The 16661-nt window shown below is 38.2% G+C and overlaps 1 protein-coding gene across 6 annotated transcripts in view; it reads right to left on the bottom strand.

Moving 5' to 3' along the window:
- ptprt (protein tyrosine phosphatase receptor type T) overlaps window positions 1-14543 on the bottom strand; it is a 1418554-nt gene extending 1404011 nt beyond the window's left edge. For 2 of the 6 annotated variants that reach the window (XM_072556501.1, XM_072556497.1), the window contains exon 1: window positions 14027-14543. In XM_072556501.1, the coding sequence (XP_072412602.1) occupies window positions 14027-14099 (73 nt within the window). In that variant the 5' untranslated portion in view covers window positions 14100-14543. The remainder of the gene's footprint in view (window positions 1-14026) is intronic. The other 4 variants (XM_072556496.1, XM_072556498.1, XM_072556499.1 and 1 more) reach the window with 2 other exon arrangements.
- Between the last annotated feature and the right edge of the window lie 2118 nt (window positions 14544-16661).

The raw sequence follows: 16661 nt of genomic DNA, 5'->3' as shown, positions 1-16661 counted from the left end.
AATTCACTACACATGATATCAAAAAATGGTTGGAGGTACTGGATAGTGCAAAGGCTATGGGTCCTGAGAACATTGCGGAAGATTTGTGCTCCAGAACTTGCTGCTCCCCTAGCTAAGCTGTTCCAGTACAGTGACATGGCATCTACTCAACAATGTGGAAAATTACCCAAGTATGTCCTGTACAGCAAAAGCAGGACAAACCCAACCCAGCCAATTACCACCCCATCAGTCTACCCTCAATCATCAGTAACATGATTGAAGGTGTCATCAACAGTGCTACCAAACAGCACCTGCTCAGCAGTAACTTATCCAGTTGGGTTCCACAAGGGCCACTCAGCTCATTATCTAATTACAGCCTTCGTTCAAACATGGACAAAAAGCTGAATTCTAGAGGTGAGGTGAGACATCAAAGCTACATGTGACCATATGTGGCATCAAGGAACCCTTGCAAAACTGGAAAGAATGGATATCAGGGGGCAAGCTCTCTGCTGGTTGGAGTCATGCCTGGCATCTACCTGATTGTGATTTTGAAAGTCAAATTATCTCAGCTCCCGAAGATCTCTGCAGGAGTTCCTCAGGATAGTGTCAAGCATTTTTAACTGTTTCATCAAGGACCATCCCTCCATCATACAGTCAGAAATGGGGATGTTCACTGATGATCGTGCAATGTTCTACACAATAGATACTGAAGCAATCCATGTTCAAATGCAACATGATCTGGATAATAATCTGGCATGGGCTGACAAGTGGAAAGCAACATTCACACCACGTTAATGTCAGGCAAAAACCATCTCCAATATGAGACAATCTAACCACCACCCTTGACATTCAATGGTATTTCCATTACTGATTCCCCCACTGTCAACATCCCTGAGGTTATTAGATTTAGGTTACATTACAGTGTGGAAACAGGCCCTTCGGCCCAACAAATCCACACCGACCTGCCAAAGCGCAACCCACCCATACCCCTACATTTACCCCTTAGCTAACACTATGGGCAATTTAGCATGGCCAATTCACCTGACCTGCACATCTTTCGATTGTGGGAGAAAACCGGAGCACCACGCAGACACAGGGAGAACATGCAAACTCCACATAGTCAGTCGCCTGAGGCGGGAATTGTACCCGGGTCTCCGGCGCTATGAGGCAGCAGTGCTAACCACTGTGCCAACTTGCCACCCACAAACTCATTGACCAGAAACTCAGCTTGACTCTCCACATAAACACAATCACTATTAGAACAGCTCGGATACTAGGAATATTGCAGTGAGTAACTCCCCAAAGCCTGTTTACCATCTACAAGGCACAAGTCAGGAGTGTGATTGAATACCTCTCACTGGTTTGGATAGGTTCAGTTCCAACAACACTCAGAAGCTAGATATCATCCAGGACAAAGCAGCCTGCTTGATTGGTACCACATCTAGAAGCATCAACTACCGATGCTCAATAGCAGCAGTGCATATTATCTGCAAGATGCTCTGCAGAAATTCACCAAAGATCCTGAGACAGCACCTTCCAAAATCATGACCACTTCCATATGGAAAAACACCACCACCTGTAAGTCCCTTTCCAAGCCACTTACCATCCAGACTTGAAGTATATCATTGTTCCTTCACTGTCACTGAATCAAAATCCTGGAATTCCATCCTAAGGGCATTGTGGGTCCTACAACACATGGATTACAGTGGTTCAAGAAGGCAGCTCACCACCACATTCTAGCAATGGGTAAAACATGCTGGCCAGCCAGCAATCCCCATGTCACAGAAAAGAACAAAAAAGAAAAATCATGACCGAAGAGCAGAGTTCCTACACAGTGAGAATTGTCAGCCAGTCAACAGGATTAGATGCAAGGCCAACATGTAGCACCCAGCAAGCACCACAATGCCTGACATCTAGCTCCTCGAACAGGCACTGATTGCCTTGGATCAAATGATCCCTCTCCGTGGAGATGTGACAAGTGGTCTATATGTTGTGTGTGCCATGTAGTGATAGCTCCATTTCATCAATCCCTGCAGTGGCAGATTGAGGTAATCTCAGTTTTTTGGTGGGGCAAAGGTTGACCATGCGTTTTCTCACCATGTACCTATTAGGTGAAGAATTAATTATGGTGGGCTTTTGGTACACCACCACCCTACCTCTGGCCTTCATGCTGACTTCCTCAGGAAGCAGAAAGTTCTACATATTATTTCTGAAAGTGATTCAAGATATAGATATTACACTAAAACAAACTAGTAAAGCATTTTCTTTACCAAACCAAAGTAACTTCTACTTAGTTGGTGACATAAAATCCTTAAATACTTAGGTACTCCTTCAAATAAGCTGCTACTGTTGAATGGAACAGCTTAGTCACTGAGGATACATTTATACTGCAAGTTTAGCAGAGAGCAAAGTAATTTTTGCTTTGCACCAACACCAAAGAAGCAGTGTAAATCTCAAGTCAATGTCCAACCTGACTTACAATACACTTAGAGTTGGATCCCTGGGCACTTTGTAAACTCATCTAATCCCAATTTAAGTATTATTGAGGCATGAGGATTATGGACACTGTTCACATTCTAACATCAAAATTCTTCTGATTACTTTGGTCAGAAACATTGGGTCCTAAGAACATCCTAGAGCAGCTCATATACTCAATGAATTACAACTGTAAAGCAGTCACACAGGCAACCATAATAGTGAAGTTATTTTTACTAAGGCCCCACAGATAATAAATAATTGATTGATTGACCAGTTAGTGTGTTTTCACAGATTTTGGCCAAGGGAGAAATTTTATTGAATAATAGAGATGCCTCTGCTCATCTTCAAGTGGTTTCCTGGACATTTTTCCATCCACCTGAACCTCCAAGCAGCCTTCATTTGACCTTTCCGCAATAGTGCTCAAGGATAGTATCTCCAACAATACAGCACTCAACTATTTTGCATTTGGCTTAGAGACATCAACTGGTCTTTATTTTGTTATATCTAATTAAATCTCGACTGACCAGTGATGGCAGGTGTAATTATTTATTTAATTTGCAGAATGTTGTTTGTCATATTGATACTTATAGGGCTGGTGTTCTTCACAGAAGGAACAATACATAATAGTAGAAAGCAAAAGCTATTTCACTCCATTTAGTCTGTACAATATTCAGTGCTGACAGGCAAATACTATTTCAACCATTAAAAAGGATAGCTGATTTACAGATTTCAATACTCATTTTGAAGTCAGAAATAACATGTACATACTCTGTGTCTGTATCAAAGCAAAAAACAGGTGACAGCCATTTTCTGGTTAATCTCTCAGGGCAATGTCTTTACCAATCAGAATTAACCAGCCTTGATTAAAATGTAATCAAAGCTTGGCAGTTTCTTGTCAATCATCATTAGGTGGTGCATTCTCCATGGCAAAGCCTCAATCAATCAGGTCCACTTGCCTATCAATTCATTTTACTTTGGTGCATCTTGAAAACTGGAGACAAGATGAAAAGCCTTGCCAAAGACTGTCTTTTACAGCAACTTTCATAATTTTATACAAATTGAACTTATTTGCTTTAGACTTAGAAGGTGTACTGCATTGTTGATTCCCAGTTCTCTTTGCTGGTACCTGTGGGATTTCATCATACTCCAGGCTGAGGTGATGAGAAGACTGACATCTGTTGTGAAAGATTCTAAACTTAAGAAGATAGTACTTCTCGGAGAGTGCAGTACTAATTCAAAAACAAAGCGCCAGATGAAACTAAAATCTACAATCTTCTGAATTTTGCCTAAAGCCATCATGGTCTTAGAAGACATATAACATCATAATATGTTAAAAATTAATTTGTTTGTATGTTCTATAATCAGTATTTTGGAGTAAACTACTTGAATTTTAATCATTATTGCATTAACCCCGAATGTGTCTATAAGTAATTTCCAGGAAGCTATGTTATTGACAAACAAAAATACAATTCTGGAGATTTATTTCAAGCATTTCTATTTCATTGAAAAGAAGTATAATGGCTTTTGGGAGCATGATAGGTGTAAATCTGAAAAAGCATCCTACCATGTTGTTGAAACTAGATACAAATCATGAGAGGTATACTAGGTGAATTCTGTTTTTTATGTTTTTAAACAAATATGACATCCATTTTGGCCATGTCATTTCTCATTTATTGGATTGGTTCTGAAAGATGGGTAAAATAAATTTGTTCTTCAACGCTGCAGCAACTGCATTTCTCCATTGCAATATTGGATTTCTGCAAAATCAATACTGTTGCTATGTTATAACTGTTTCAGTAAATTCAATACCATTCATTACAACAGAGTTATCTGACTCCAATCATCTATAGCATACAACAAATAAAACAGTGTTTGCATATGTTTGGCTGAAAGATACCAGGGAGCATGCTGTAAATTTAACACAGAGTAGTGCAATGTTTACTACATCTTGCGTATTGATTTCCAACAACACTCTAGTAACCAAGCATTCGACTCATTCATGACGAGAATAAATAATATCATCCCGTGTTGCACAGCTGTAATAAACTATGTATTTCTATTTTATTTCAAGTAAATCTATTTTATTTTTAAAAATGTCTTATTAATTACTGCTATATTAGTAAACAGGTGGAAGAGGTTCAAGTTAATGAAAGGCAATCTGGTTGGGGGCAATCACATCAGTTTCACCCTTTTCTCAGGGGATACCAGATTTAAGTTTTAAATAGCTTTTTCACACTCATTAGCAAAATTATGATTAGAATTTAACTGATGCATCTTAAAGGGGCATTCCTCTTAACACCACTGACCATTTCCAAAAGCAACCCCAAATATCACATGCTGTTTCCCATTCACTAAGCTATTTGGTGAGCCTGAAGGATTATATCTCTTTTAAGCATACATCAAAAATTGTGTACTCCTAATAAATAAACCAATATGATTTTGTAAGTTTTTTTTAACAAAGACAGATGCAAATTGTAAGTGGATGTTAGAGTCAATTTTACACATAGCTGTGTGCATGGTGAGCTTTGCTAAAGAAACTGTAGCTTAATGCCTGTAATTTTCCATCCATGCACAAAAATTATGAACAACACCCTTGTGATTCCTCAGCTCACAGACCTTGTGATGAGGCTCCTGACCAGTGTTACTGACTTGGCAAATTACCCTCATTGTATCTTACTCACAGACTGCAATTTGCACTCAAAAAAAGACTTGATCAGATAAGATCTATACCTCCATCAGTCTTTCTTTAAAGAATATATTTGTCATTTGTACAGTGAGAGCAACATTATTAAATTGCTGAAGTCATGCCTCAAACTGCTTAAACAGTAATTGTAGAACCTGACAGCCCATTTCTTTGAGGAATCTTGTGTACTTAAGAACGGTTCTCTTAGACATAGAGATTTAAACAGAAAGAAAACAAACATCCTTCCCCTGAAAGAAAATTAAAACTCAAATTTATTACATTTAGTCACTCAAAGGGGCAGCTTTTATTCAAACATTAAGGCTTGATGCACTTCTCCAATGTCTGATTTTCAAAAATTGCAATCACTCCAAAATCATTACTCTGACATTTACAATATGACTGCTCTCATCTCAAGCCACTTTACCATGTTACACAGATGAAGCCTGAGCATCCTATTCCAATCTTTCCACCGCCCCAGGGATATCATTTCCAGTCTTATAATTAATTCCACAGAGTTATCTTAGTGATTAGATTTTCATTCTGCTGAAGTACCTTAGAAGATAGAGAGTAACCAACTTATTTGCCTTTGTTATTTATAATGAATTAATTTTATGTTTAATTCATCACTGAAACATACTTTACATTCTAGTTGCTTACAGGAGAACATGAGTTGCCCATTTTGCTATAATGGGACAAACTTCACAATAAAATAGAACTTTGAAATGGATAACCAAATTTTGTATCTTTCCTTAATTTAACAAAACATACTTTCAGATGACTAATATTTTAAGCACAATCAAATTCATTGTTCCTTCAAGGACAACTGAACTGTCACTCAAAATAAATTTGATCAGATGTATATCTTGAGTGAATGTACTATGTTTCAGCTTCAGTTCACCGAAGTTTGAGGTCAATGAATTGTGTTCATATCAATAATTGATATTCCTTTGTAGAATGACAAATATGGAAACAATTGTATATTGTGAGTTTTCAGAAATATTTAAGACAGATTAGAATTACAAACCTCATCAACATATAAATTGATGAAAAATTAACATTCTAACAAAACAAAGAGATTATTCGATTCAGTGAAAAGTGGAAATTGGTCAGGTATGTTTTGGCGTTTCCCTGCTTTGTTGTGCATGTATTGCAGTTTTACCTTGTTTAGACTTAACTTTGTAATTGCACTCTTAGTTTTAAGTTATAGATTCAGGTTCTGATGTCAGAAATTAGCACAGAAATTAGGCTGACAGTTTTGAGGCATGAGAGCAGTTAAAATGTAAATGTCAGATCATTGATTTTCAAATGATTGACAAGTGCAATTTTTGAAAAAAAAGGTATCACAAACATGCATCAAATCTTAATGCCTGAAAAAAGGCTAACCTTTGCATGACTGAATCGTAACTAGTTTGATTTTTAAAAATTTAATAGGAAGGATATGTGTTTTCTTTCTGCTTAAATTTCTACATTTAAAGAATAATTTTCATACATTAGCCTCCATAAAGAAATAAACTCTTGACATTCTAAAATTCCTAATTAAGTAGTCAGAGTCATGACCACAACATAACTTGCTAATAGTACTGAGAAAATGTTGAAGTATTGGAGAAACCATCTTTTTGTTTCAGCATTAAACCATAGCACATTTTTCAACATTCCTGATAAACAGCTTATGCTTGAAACGTCAACTCTCCTGCTCCTTGGATGCGGCCTGACTGGCTGTGCTTTTCCAGGGTCACACTTGTTGACTCTGATCTCCAGCATCTGTAGTCCTCACTTTCTCCCCTGGCTCTTAACTGTCAATCATCATTAGTTGGTATATTCTCTTTGGCAACACCTCTGCCAATGAGAGTGCCTTTGCCAACCAATCAGCACTGTCCTCCCATGTAGCATAAATGTTGTTTTTTCTCTTTGAATTGGTATTCTTATAAATTGTTCTGATCATTGCAAACAAAAAGCAGTGACAAAATGTTAAGGATTGCATGTTAGTACTCAAAGAAAAGCAAAGTGATCCCCAAGTTTTGTTGACAAACAATTTGCAATTAAATAAAAAGTTTTGTTAGTTATTCAGTTCATTATTGTGTGTGGGAATTGGTTGTATAGAAAAGACTGCTACAGTATGTAGCTATGTTATGAGAGTTGCAGGAAGATGTTTATAACTGCAAATACTTTCCTCACTTTTTTCCAAAGCCATAATCTCTCAGAATTTGTGGTACTTACATTGATTAGGCTGTCAGCTATTAGTATTGTGTGAAACTGATGGCAATGGTCACCTTCCACAAAAAATGGAAATCGAGACGTTACTGCTAGTGATATCCGACTTCTCTAAAGTTTGCACTGTTGCAGTCTTTGCAAACAGAATCAAAATAGAAACAATTGAATTGTTGTGAACTTCAAATATTTGCCTACCGTTCTTAAGTTCTGGACTAATGACAAAGACTAAGTCTTGTTTAAACAGGAGTAAATGAGTTGTTAACAGTATGCTAAGTCATGGCATCTGCTGAACAAACACTCCTGTTGTAAAAAAATTAATTTTACACTTGATTAATTTCATCCCTTTAGATTAATGTATTAAATTACATTTTTTAGAAGAATGAAAATTAAATTTGCGTTCCAATATTTGAGTTTCTTCCTTCAACTCAAGTATATGTCTCAATTTTTCTCAGGGTAATGACCTAACCAATCAGAGTCAACCTTTCTGGTTTAAAATTTAAACACAGTCTGGCTATTGACTGCGGCGCTGAAAAAGCACAGCCGGTCAGGCAGCATCTGAGGAGCAGGAGAGTCAACGTTTCGAGCATAAGCTCTTCAGCTGGAATCAACATTTGTGACAAATAGCTTATGCTCGAAACATTGACTCGCCTGCTCCTTTGATGCTGCCTGACTGGCTGTGCTTTTCCAGCGCCACACTTTTTGACTCTGATCTCCAGCATCTGCAGTCCTCACTTTCTCCTCTGGTTATTAACTGTCAATCATTATTAGTTGGTATATTTTCTTTGGCAACACCCCTGCCAATGAGAGTGCCTTTGTCAATCAATCAATCAGCAATGTCCTCTCATCCAATATAAATGTTGGTATTCTTACAAGTTGTTCTAATCATTGCAAAATAAAAAGCAGTGACAAAATGTATCTGTTCTCAGCAGTACTCAAGTTATGATCTACAAAAATACAATTTATATTTGTATTGCCATTCCTAAGTATTGTGGTTTGTTTAAACAGCATGCCTGCTACTGCCCTGTTGTTGGTCGACACTATCGCTTGCAAAATTCTGCAAGTCTGCAAATTCAAATTACCTTTGGAAGAAAGAACATATGTGTATTAGGTTCAGTTCATACTTTGTGGGTAGCTTATTTCTGAGGTCTGTAGTGAGCTCTATCATATTGTTTCAGGTTGCTCAACCGAGAACATGAATTATTTCAAAGCTAATATTTTATCCTGATCTTCTTTAGACTCATGTTAAATCAGAATCTAGGATGGCATAGTGGCTTAGTACAGCTGCCTTATAGAACCAGGGACCCAAGTATATTTCCAGCCTCAGGTGATTGTGTGTGGAGTTAGCACATTCTCCTTGTGTCTGCATGGGTTTCCTCAAGGTGATCTGCTTTCCTCCCTCAGTCCAAAAATGTGCAGGTTCAGTGGATTGGCCTCGCTAAATTGTCCAGGGATGTGTGGATTAGCTGTGGGGAAGGCGGGTAAGTCTGGGTGGGATGCTCTTTGGAGGGTTGGTGTGGATTAGTTGGGCTGAATGGCCTTATTCCACACTGCAGGGATCATAAGTACATCTATTTTAGAAATGTATACATAAAAGTGTCTTGCATTTATATACTGCGTTCAAGATGCCCCAAAGTACTTTCCAGACAATGAGATAACTCTGAAATGTAAAGATACAGCAGTCAAATTTGTTTCCATAAATTTCAATGTATAGGTAACCAGATATTTTGTTGATTTCTATTGTTTGATGGATAAATATTATTAACACATTGAGTATAACTCTACTGCTCTTTCTAAAATGGTGCTTGTGGATCTTTTCTCTCTACCTGAGCAGGCAGGTAAGGCTTGGTTGATGTTAATTGAGTTTCCTTAGTACCAGGAGAAAGTGAGTACCACAGATGCTGGAGATCAGAGTCTAAAGTATGGTGCTGGAAAATCACAGCAAGTCAGGCAGCATCCGAGGAGCATGAATAGATGTTTTCATCATTTGACCCATTCCTGATGAAGGGCTTATGCCCGAAACATTGATTTTCCTGTATCTGAGATGCTCACTGACCTGCTGTGCTTTTCCAGTTACTCCTTCTCTCAGTAATAGACTGCATTTGGGACTTGGCCCAGACTTCTGTGTTTAAGTCCTGGAATGGACTTGTGCCTGCAACATTCTGACTCAGAGGTTAGAGTGCAAGTAGTTAATCCACAACTAATTTCTCCAAAATATTTTTCTCTTCAAATCTATCTATTGAAACCTTCAGTAGAAAATTAGTTTTTGTATGAAATGAAGATAACTTACAGCCTGTATAATTAAAAAGTTATAATATCTCCCTCCTTTTCTTTTTTTCATTTTGGCCTCATTGATATCAGCTTCTCTATGTGACACTATTGATGAATTATTTGTACTTTTTAAAATCATTTTTACAACAGTTTTCTCTTCTTCCTTAACCCTAAGTAGCCCCTAGTAATCCTAAATTAACACTAACTGATTGGAATGCTTTCCAATTATATCATTGGATCAGGAATGACTTCGCCAGCATCAAACACACCTACTATTTCCTTCAGAGCACTGGAAACAAACTCTGGACTTTGCTTTTAAATAATTTTATCAGATAAAATTACCTAATCACAAAATGAACAACAGAAACTGCAAACCATAGTGAGGCAAGATTGTACTATAATTGTGATCCTCAATATACCAGTGTTGCCTGTGATTTATCAGAGGAGTTCAAATTTAGGCAAAACATGACGTATCACAGGTCCATTAATCTACATATCCTCACTGAATTAAGATACTTGACAAACTTCAATAGGGTCTGAAATGGTCAGCTTCTAGCTGTATTGTAATATTGAATTTTTTTGTGGTCTAGAAACTGACAAGATTGCTTACATCTGAAATATGTATCAAGTGCCACAAACACAGCATGTCAGCATCTGATTCGTGTCTCAATCATTCATAAAATTTACCCGTCTCCTCCCTTAAGAAGTGCTAATGGAGCTGCTAAGTAATTCCAGTATGTTCTGTATTTATTTCATATTTACAGTATTCATAATTTTCTTTTATTTAACAGGACATCTAATTTGCACAGCACAGTACATAACACCCAAATAATTAATAACTTTGTCTTCACATAAGCACAATGCAAAAGCCAGATTCAAATATTAACACATCTAACCACTTTTTAAAATATTTTTTCTTGAAAGTTTCATTTTAATTTAAAAGAGAACTCGAGCATAGACCTCTTCCTACATTATCTTGAACAATTACCTAGTGATTTATAGAATCATCGAAGCCCTTTGTATTCCATTTGCAAGCATGCACCATGAAATTTGAAGTATTCCATTACCTACCTTCTTAAAAAGTATCTCACTGTGACTGGGAATGCAATATGTTGAAATTAAGGGAGGTCTGAATGATTGAAATTATATGTAAGTCTGTTTAGTTTTCACTTTCAGCTTGTCGCTGAAATGGCTGCATTCCACATTTGAAGGCTCTTTCTCTTGGAATTCATCATGACACCACTTCCTAAGGTTGTCATTTTGCACATGGACAGGTGAGTGAGCAGCAGCTGCACTTATCCACTGTCCACCTCCTGTCAGGCCTCATTTTTGAGGTAGAAACACTGAGTAATGTGACAGATTCTGTGTTGTGTCTGCATGAGAGAAGCTGGAGAATGAGTAAGAGAAGTTAAGGGCCATAGTTCACATCCATCATCTGATCACTCAGTCCAACATTACAATATTTTACAGTCCCATTTTCAAAAGTATTTTAAGTAGCTTAGAAAATGCACATACTGTAAAATACAATTAATTTCTATTAGAAAATGCACAAAATTGAATAAAATATGACTTCTTATCATATGTTGTAAACATGGTGCAAAAAAAGTTATTAGATAAATATTGGTCTTGAACATCAATGTAAGCTTTTGGAACTAATGTTTCAATAACAATAGGGCATATTTTATATCTAATATGCTCGACAATTAGAATATTATGGATTCAAAATGGGAAAGGATACTTTTGATTCAACAACAGTGCAATTGTATCTGTTTCAGACTGCCTGTATATTGTTTAAAATGAACTACACCTTTTTCTATTTAATATTTCTTTAACATTAGAATTAAGCTGGAGCTTTCTCCACTTGCTTTGGAATAGTGAGATCCCTTCCAAATGGCATTGTTTAGAGCGCCATCTCGTGGTAACAATAATTTTCCATTTTCTAAGAGGGAAAAGTTCAACTAAATTTGTTGTGAAAATGATGAACTATGAAGTTAGTTGTGAATAAAGAATCTTACTTCATCATTACAACAGAATTTCCATTGATGAACTTATAATGAAGATGATTAGCAAGCTAAACTTTTCAACTTTTCACATTACATGAGCTATGTAAGAATACTTATCACTTATGAGTATGCAGGGATGTCAGATCTTCTCAGGAAAATAAAGCTATGTAAAAGATGAAGATGCTGACTATAACATATGCTTATTAATAATTCATCACAGAAATTTACACAACAGAAATAATTATTGAGTGTTCATAATGAAGATGATTATGTGGAGCAACACTTCATAAATGTATTTTTTGCAGGAAAATGAATTTCCAGATTTCTGTAACATTTCAACATAAGTGGCGATTTTTTTTGGCAGAAGCAATGTCATACTCCTCAAAAAAAAGAATTGCCTTACATAACTAATACCATATGATTGGCAAATTAACATAGTTTTGTTTGTTTATCCACATATTTGCCAGTTGAAAACATGAATAAGCTTGGTACACCCTTTGCCAATTACCTTATGAACATAGCATCTCCTCTGGGTAATAACATGCACAAGAATTTTGGTCAATTATTTCCCTACCTCTGTCCAGTCACAGAGGGTCTGATTTCACAAACAAGACACCAATGTTTCATCTCAGGTGGGACTGGCTAACTCGCTAACTCAGCACAGTCCAGAAATTATACCTAGATCTTCCTGTGATTATCCTAAACCATTGAGCTCAGTGCCACACTGTTTGATTTTGCTCCTACCCAATCAACTCTTACAAGCTGTTTCTCCCTCTACCACCCAGTGAAGGATTTGCACTGACTCATCTGATTGCCTTTGCATGTGGCCTGTAACACTAGTAATGATATCAGGGTAAGGTATGCCAATATGAAAAATGCCTAAGGACATTTATTTTGTAAATTAAACGTACATCTTTAATTATCAGCATGGAACGTCTTATATTGTGAAAAGAATGGTTTGGAAATTTATAGCCTGGTCCTTTGCTGTTTTTCAGTTTAGATTGGGAATAAAGGAAGGTAGTCCAATGTAAAAAAAAGAATATAAATGCCGGAGGAAACATCACAGAAGCGCTTCACAGGAGGCTCCCAAGCACTGAGGATGTCACCTAGACAGGGGACGAAACGTCTGCAACACAAATTCCCAGTTCGACGAACAGTACCATAACAAAAACAAAGAATGCACAACTATTTTCATTCAGGATTGATGCACCTGAGACAAGAATGTTTGTTCTGGTTTCCACTTTGCCATAAACATTTGCATGCACCACCAGCACATAATCTTTATTTATCGATTTTACTTTTAAAAACCCAGGGCTCTCCAACTCCAGAAAACCACCCCAACACATACAAGTTGAGGCTTTGTGTGGGATAGTCGATTTTTGAAGTGTTGTTTAACTGAACTCAGAGCTGCCTCCAATGTATTTTGAAGCTGGAACCCTCATTAGAACAGTCAGTGTTACAGTGCTAAAAATGCAGTGTTGCTCCTGATGTGGTTTCATTTGGCTGGGAGTCAGCCGTCTGCAGGCAGTTGACAAAACTTTAACTGATCTTTTAAGGATCGATCAGATTCAATCATAAGAGGTGTGGGGGCGTTCGGAGACCCGTTCCAAACAATAGAATGTGCTGCCAATTATCTCGAAAATTACTTTTTTAACACTTGTAACATTCTGATTATTATGTGCCTGCAGCGTTCATGGTTCATATGCAATTTCGAAGGCTCAAGGTTACAGTAAGACTCCAGTTCCGATGGGTAGTTTGCTGACTCCCGGGAAATGGGAGAGATCTCCTGCTGGAGATTACGAGCTGGTCAAATCCACTCCGCCCTCTTTCCAACCCCATGCTGACCAAATGGGCTCATTGGAAGATTACCTTTTCAAGACAGATGCTTGAGTTTGAAACCGGCTGTGAATGGGTAACCCCAAAGTAAGCGGTGACCAGGAGAATCTACTCGCTTTGAACAACGAGTGCCAAGGAGCTGAAAATAATACATCTCTCCTTCTGCACAACATATGGTAAACTTCACCAAAAGAAGTTACGCAACCTCACTTAGGAGGCACTTGCTGGAAGTCGATTTTACAGCGATGTTTGAGAAACCGGTACAAAGCCCCAAAACAAAAGGTCAATTCGAGATATTGATTTTTTTTTCTTTTACGTGGCATTTGGTGAGTTTGAACCAAGTGATCACTGCCTAATCTGGAGTTGGAAATTCAATTTGCAAAGCATTGCCATCTTAAAACATTCACGGTCGAGCTCATTCTGAGCGAATCATTCATTGACTTTAAGAGAGAGCTCCTCATTAACGATGATTATTGTGATAGCCACCATCAAGTTTTACAACTTACCCCCATGCAGATCAGCCCCACACGTTGCGCGGTACATGTCGGTCTCTGAATGCTGAACTTACCTGCGAAGACTTGTCCCTCTGCGCTTGACCACAGATACACCAGAAGACAGAGGGGAATCCAGAGCGGTCTCATATCTGGCAATTTTTTCTCGTATTACTTGGGCCGCTGTGACATTATCCCGCCGGCCGGCTGATTAGCAAGAGATGATCCGCTGGAGATACCAGGAGCGCCGTGATGTACTTAAATGCTGACTGCTTCTGGCTCTGCCTGGCAGCTTGAAGATGTTGAAGTAGTTGTTCTGTGAGGACTCCCCCGGGTCCTGACGCAGACTGCTTCCCTGTTTCTCTCTCTCTCTCACACACACACACGTACGCGGCTGAGCGCGAAGCTCGCTTCCAACTCAAATATTCGGGAGAGAAATCGCTTCCTTTGCAACTGGCGCAATCCAGTTTTTTATAAAAAGCAGTTCAGAAAGACAACGGTTCCACATTCAGGTATAAGGATGAAACTGTCAGAAACTGACTACCCTGAAGAATGATCAGGCTACAACACACGCTCAGCTGGAGCAAACAGGTTGATAGAGGTCTGGAGGAATATTTGATAGTTCATTTGAGTGACAAGTCCAGTCGTATCAAGTGAATCGAGCTATTTGTGACCGAGAGCCTGCAGCACAATGAAGATAATTATGAGTCAAGATGACTATAATTTTTTTTCAACTGACAACAGCGATATCATGGAGTATTAATGTGTCCTATAAATACTGAAGTATTTCAGATTTCCAATGATCAGTTATCTCCTCCTGCATACATTGCTCTAAATTCTCAAAAAAAACTAATAAAAGCGGAAACACAGAAGCCAGTTATAATGCTCAGTTGTTTTTCAAACTTAATCATCCAACAATTTTCTCCAATGTCACTCATGAATGGATGCACTAAATAAGTAATTTATTCTAATTTATGCAAATCTTTCTATTATGATAATTAAAATAATTTTTGAGAATTCCCGTGATGTTTACATGCAAATTACTTTTTTGAGTAAAGTGAATATAGTTGGTATAAATTTGGAGCCAGTTCGATTGATCGGGTTCTACCAGGGTGTATTTATAAGTTAGTCATTTGTGCAAAGTGGTTTAGACTCTCCCCATATGTGGTCCTTGCTCCTAGACGCCAGAGCCCTGCGTTCAAGTCCTACCAGCTGTGTTGGGGTGTAAGGATATCCCTGAGTAGTTTGATTAGGGGGAAAATGGATTAGACTCTTTCCACATTAAAGATGAATTGGGTGTTTAAACTTGGGTGAAACAAAGCAATGCTGTCTTCTCACAACTCAATTTACCTTGTGAGGCTTGACCCTGAACTAAGATTTGCAACATGCCAGTGCAAAGCAACCACACATCCTACCTGAACTACAGCTGAAATATGAAAGTACTCCCCAACAAATCAGGTCATAGGAGAGTGATCTGATGGAGAAAGAATGCCGTGTGTTCAAATCTCAGTAATGTTTTACGAGCTGCGTATTCAGGAGAACAATAAGTTTGGATCAACAAAATACTGACACAAGTAGAGAGTAAATTGCTTCCAAATTTACTAAGGATTTGGAAAATATATTTGCACTTTCTGAAGCTGCTCATGATAATACCCTGTCAAGGAAGTTGCTGGGAAAGGAAAAAGACGGTTTTAAATCTGAATATATTTTTAATTTTCACGATGCAGAGCTTTGTGATAACACTGAAATCCCTGCTTACTCGAAGGTCGTTGTAAACATTTTTGAGTGATTGTTGACAATTACTCAACTGTGGGTGACGCGGTGGCTCGGTGGTTAGCTCTGCTGCCGCACAGCGCCCGGGACCTGGGTTTGCTTTCAAACTTGGGTGATTGTCCGTGTGGAGTTTGCACATTCGCCCCAAATCTGCATGGATTTCTTCAGGGTACTCCAGTTTCCTCTCAATCCAAAAAAGGTTACAGGTTAGGTGAATTGGCCATGCTAAATTGCTGATAGCATAAGAGATATATAGGTTAGGTGCATTGGTCAGGGGTAAACATAGGGTAGGGGAAAGGGTCTGGGTGGGTTACTCTTCAGAGGGTCAGCATGGACTTGTGGGGCCGAAGGGCCTGTTTCCTCACTGTTGGGATTCTATGTTTCTATTGTAAATAGACAAACTGGAGGCTGGGAGAACACAGCAAGTCAAGCAGCATCAGAAGGTGAAGAAGTCAACATTTCAGGTATAAACCTTACTTGTTCCAACCATCTTCAACTGCTTCATTAATCATAAGGTCATAAGATCATGAGATAAACATCATAAACATCATAAGATGTTTACTGATGATTGCACAATGTTCACTATTCATGACTCCTCAAATACTGAAGCAGTCCATACCAAAATGCTGCAAGATCTGGACAATATCCAGGTTTGGGCTGAAAAGTGACAGGAACATTTGTGATACAAATGCCATACAATGACCATCTCCTATAAGAGAGAATCTAACCACCATCTCTTGATGTTCAATGGCATTACCATTGCTGAATTCCCCCCACTAACAACATCCTGGGAGTTACCATTGATGAGAACTTGAATTGGACTAGCCATATGAATACAATGGCTACAAGACCAGGTCAGAGGCTAGGAATACTGAAGTGAATAACTCATCTCCTTACTGCCCAAATCCTGCCCACCATTTACAAGGCACAAGGCAGGAG

This window comes from Chiloscyllium punctatum, chromosome 37, assembly GCF_047496795.1.
Source record: "Chiloscyllium punctatum isolate Juve2018m chromosome 37, sChiPun1.3, whole genome shotgun sequence".
In the NCBI taxonomy this organism is placed as follows: Eukaryota; Metazoa; Chordata; class Chondrichthyes; order Orectolobiformes; family Hemiscylliidae; genus Chiloscyllium; species Chiloscyllium punctatum.
Note: the sequence above shows the minus strand (reverse complement) of the source record. Positions and strands in the feature narration are given on the sequence as shown.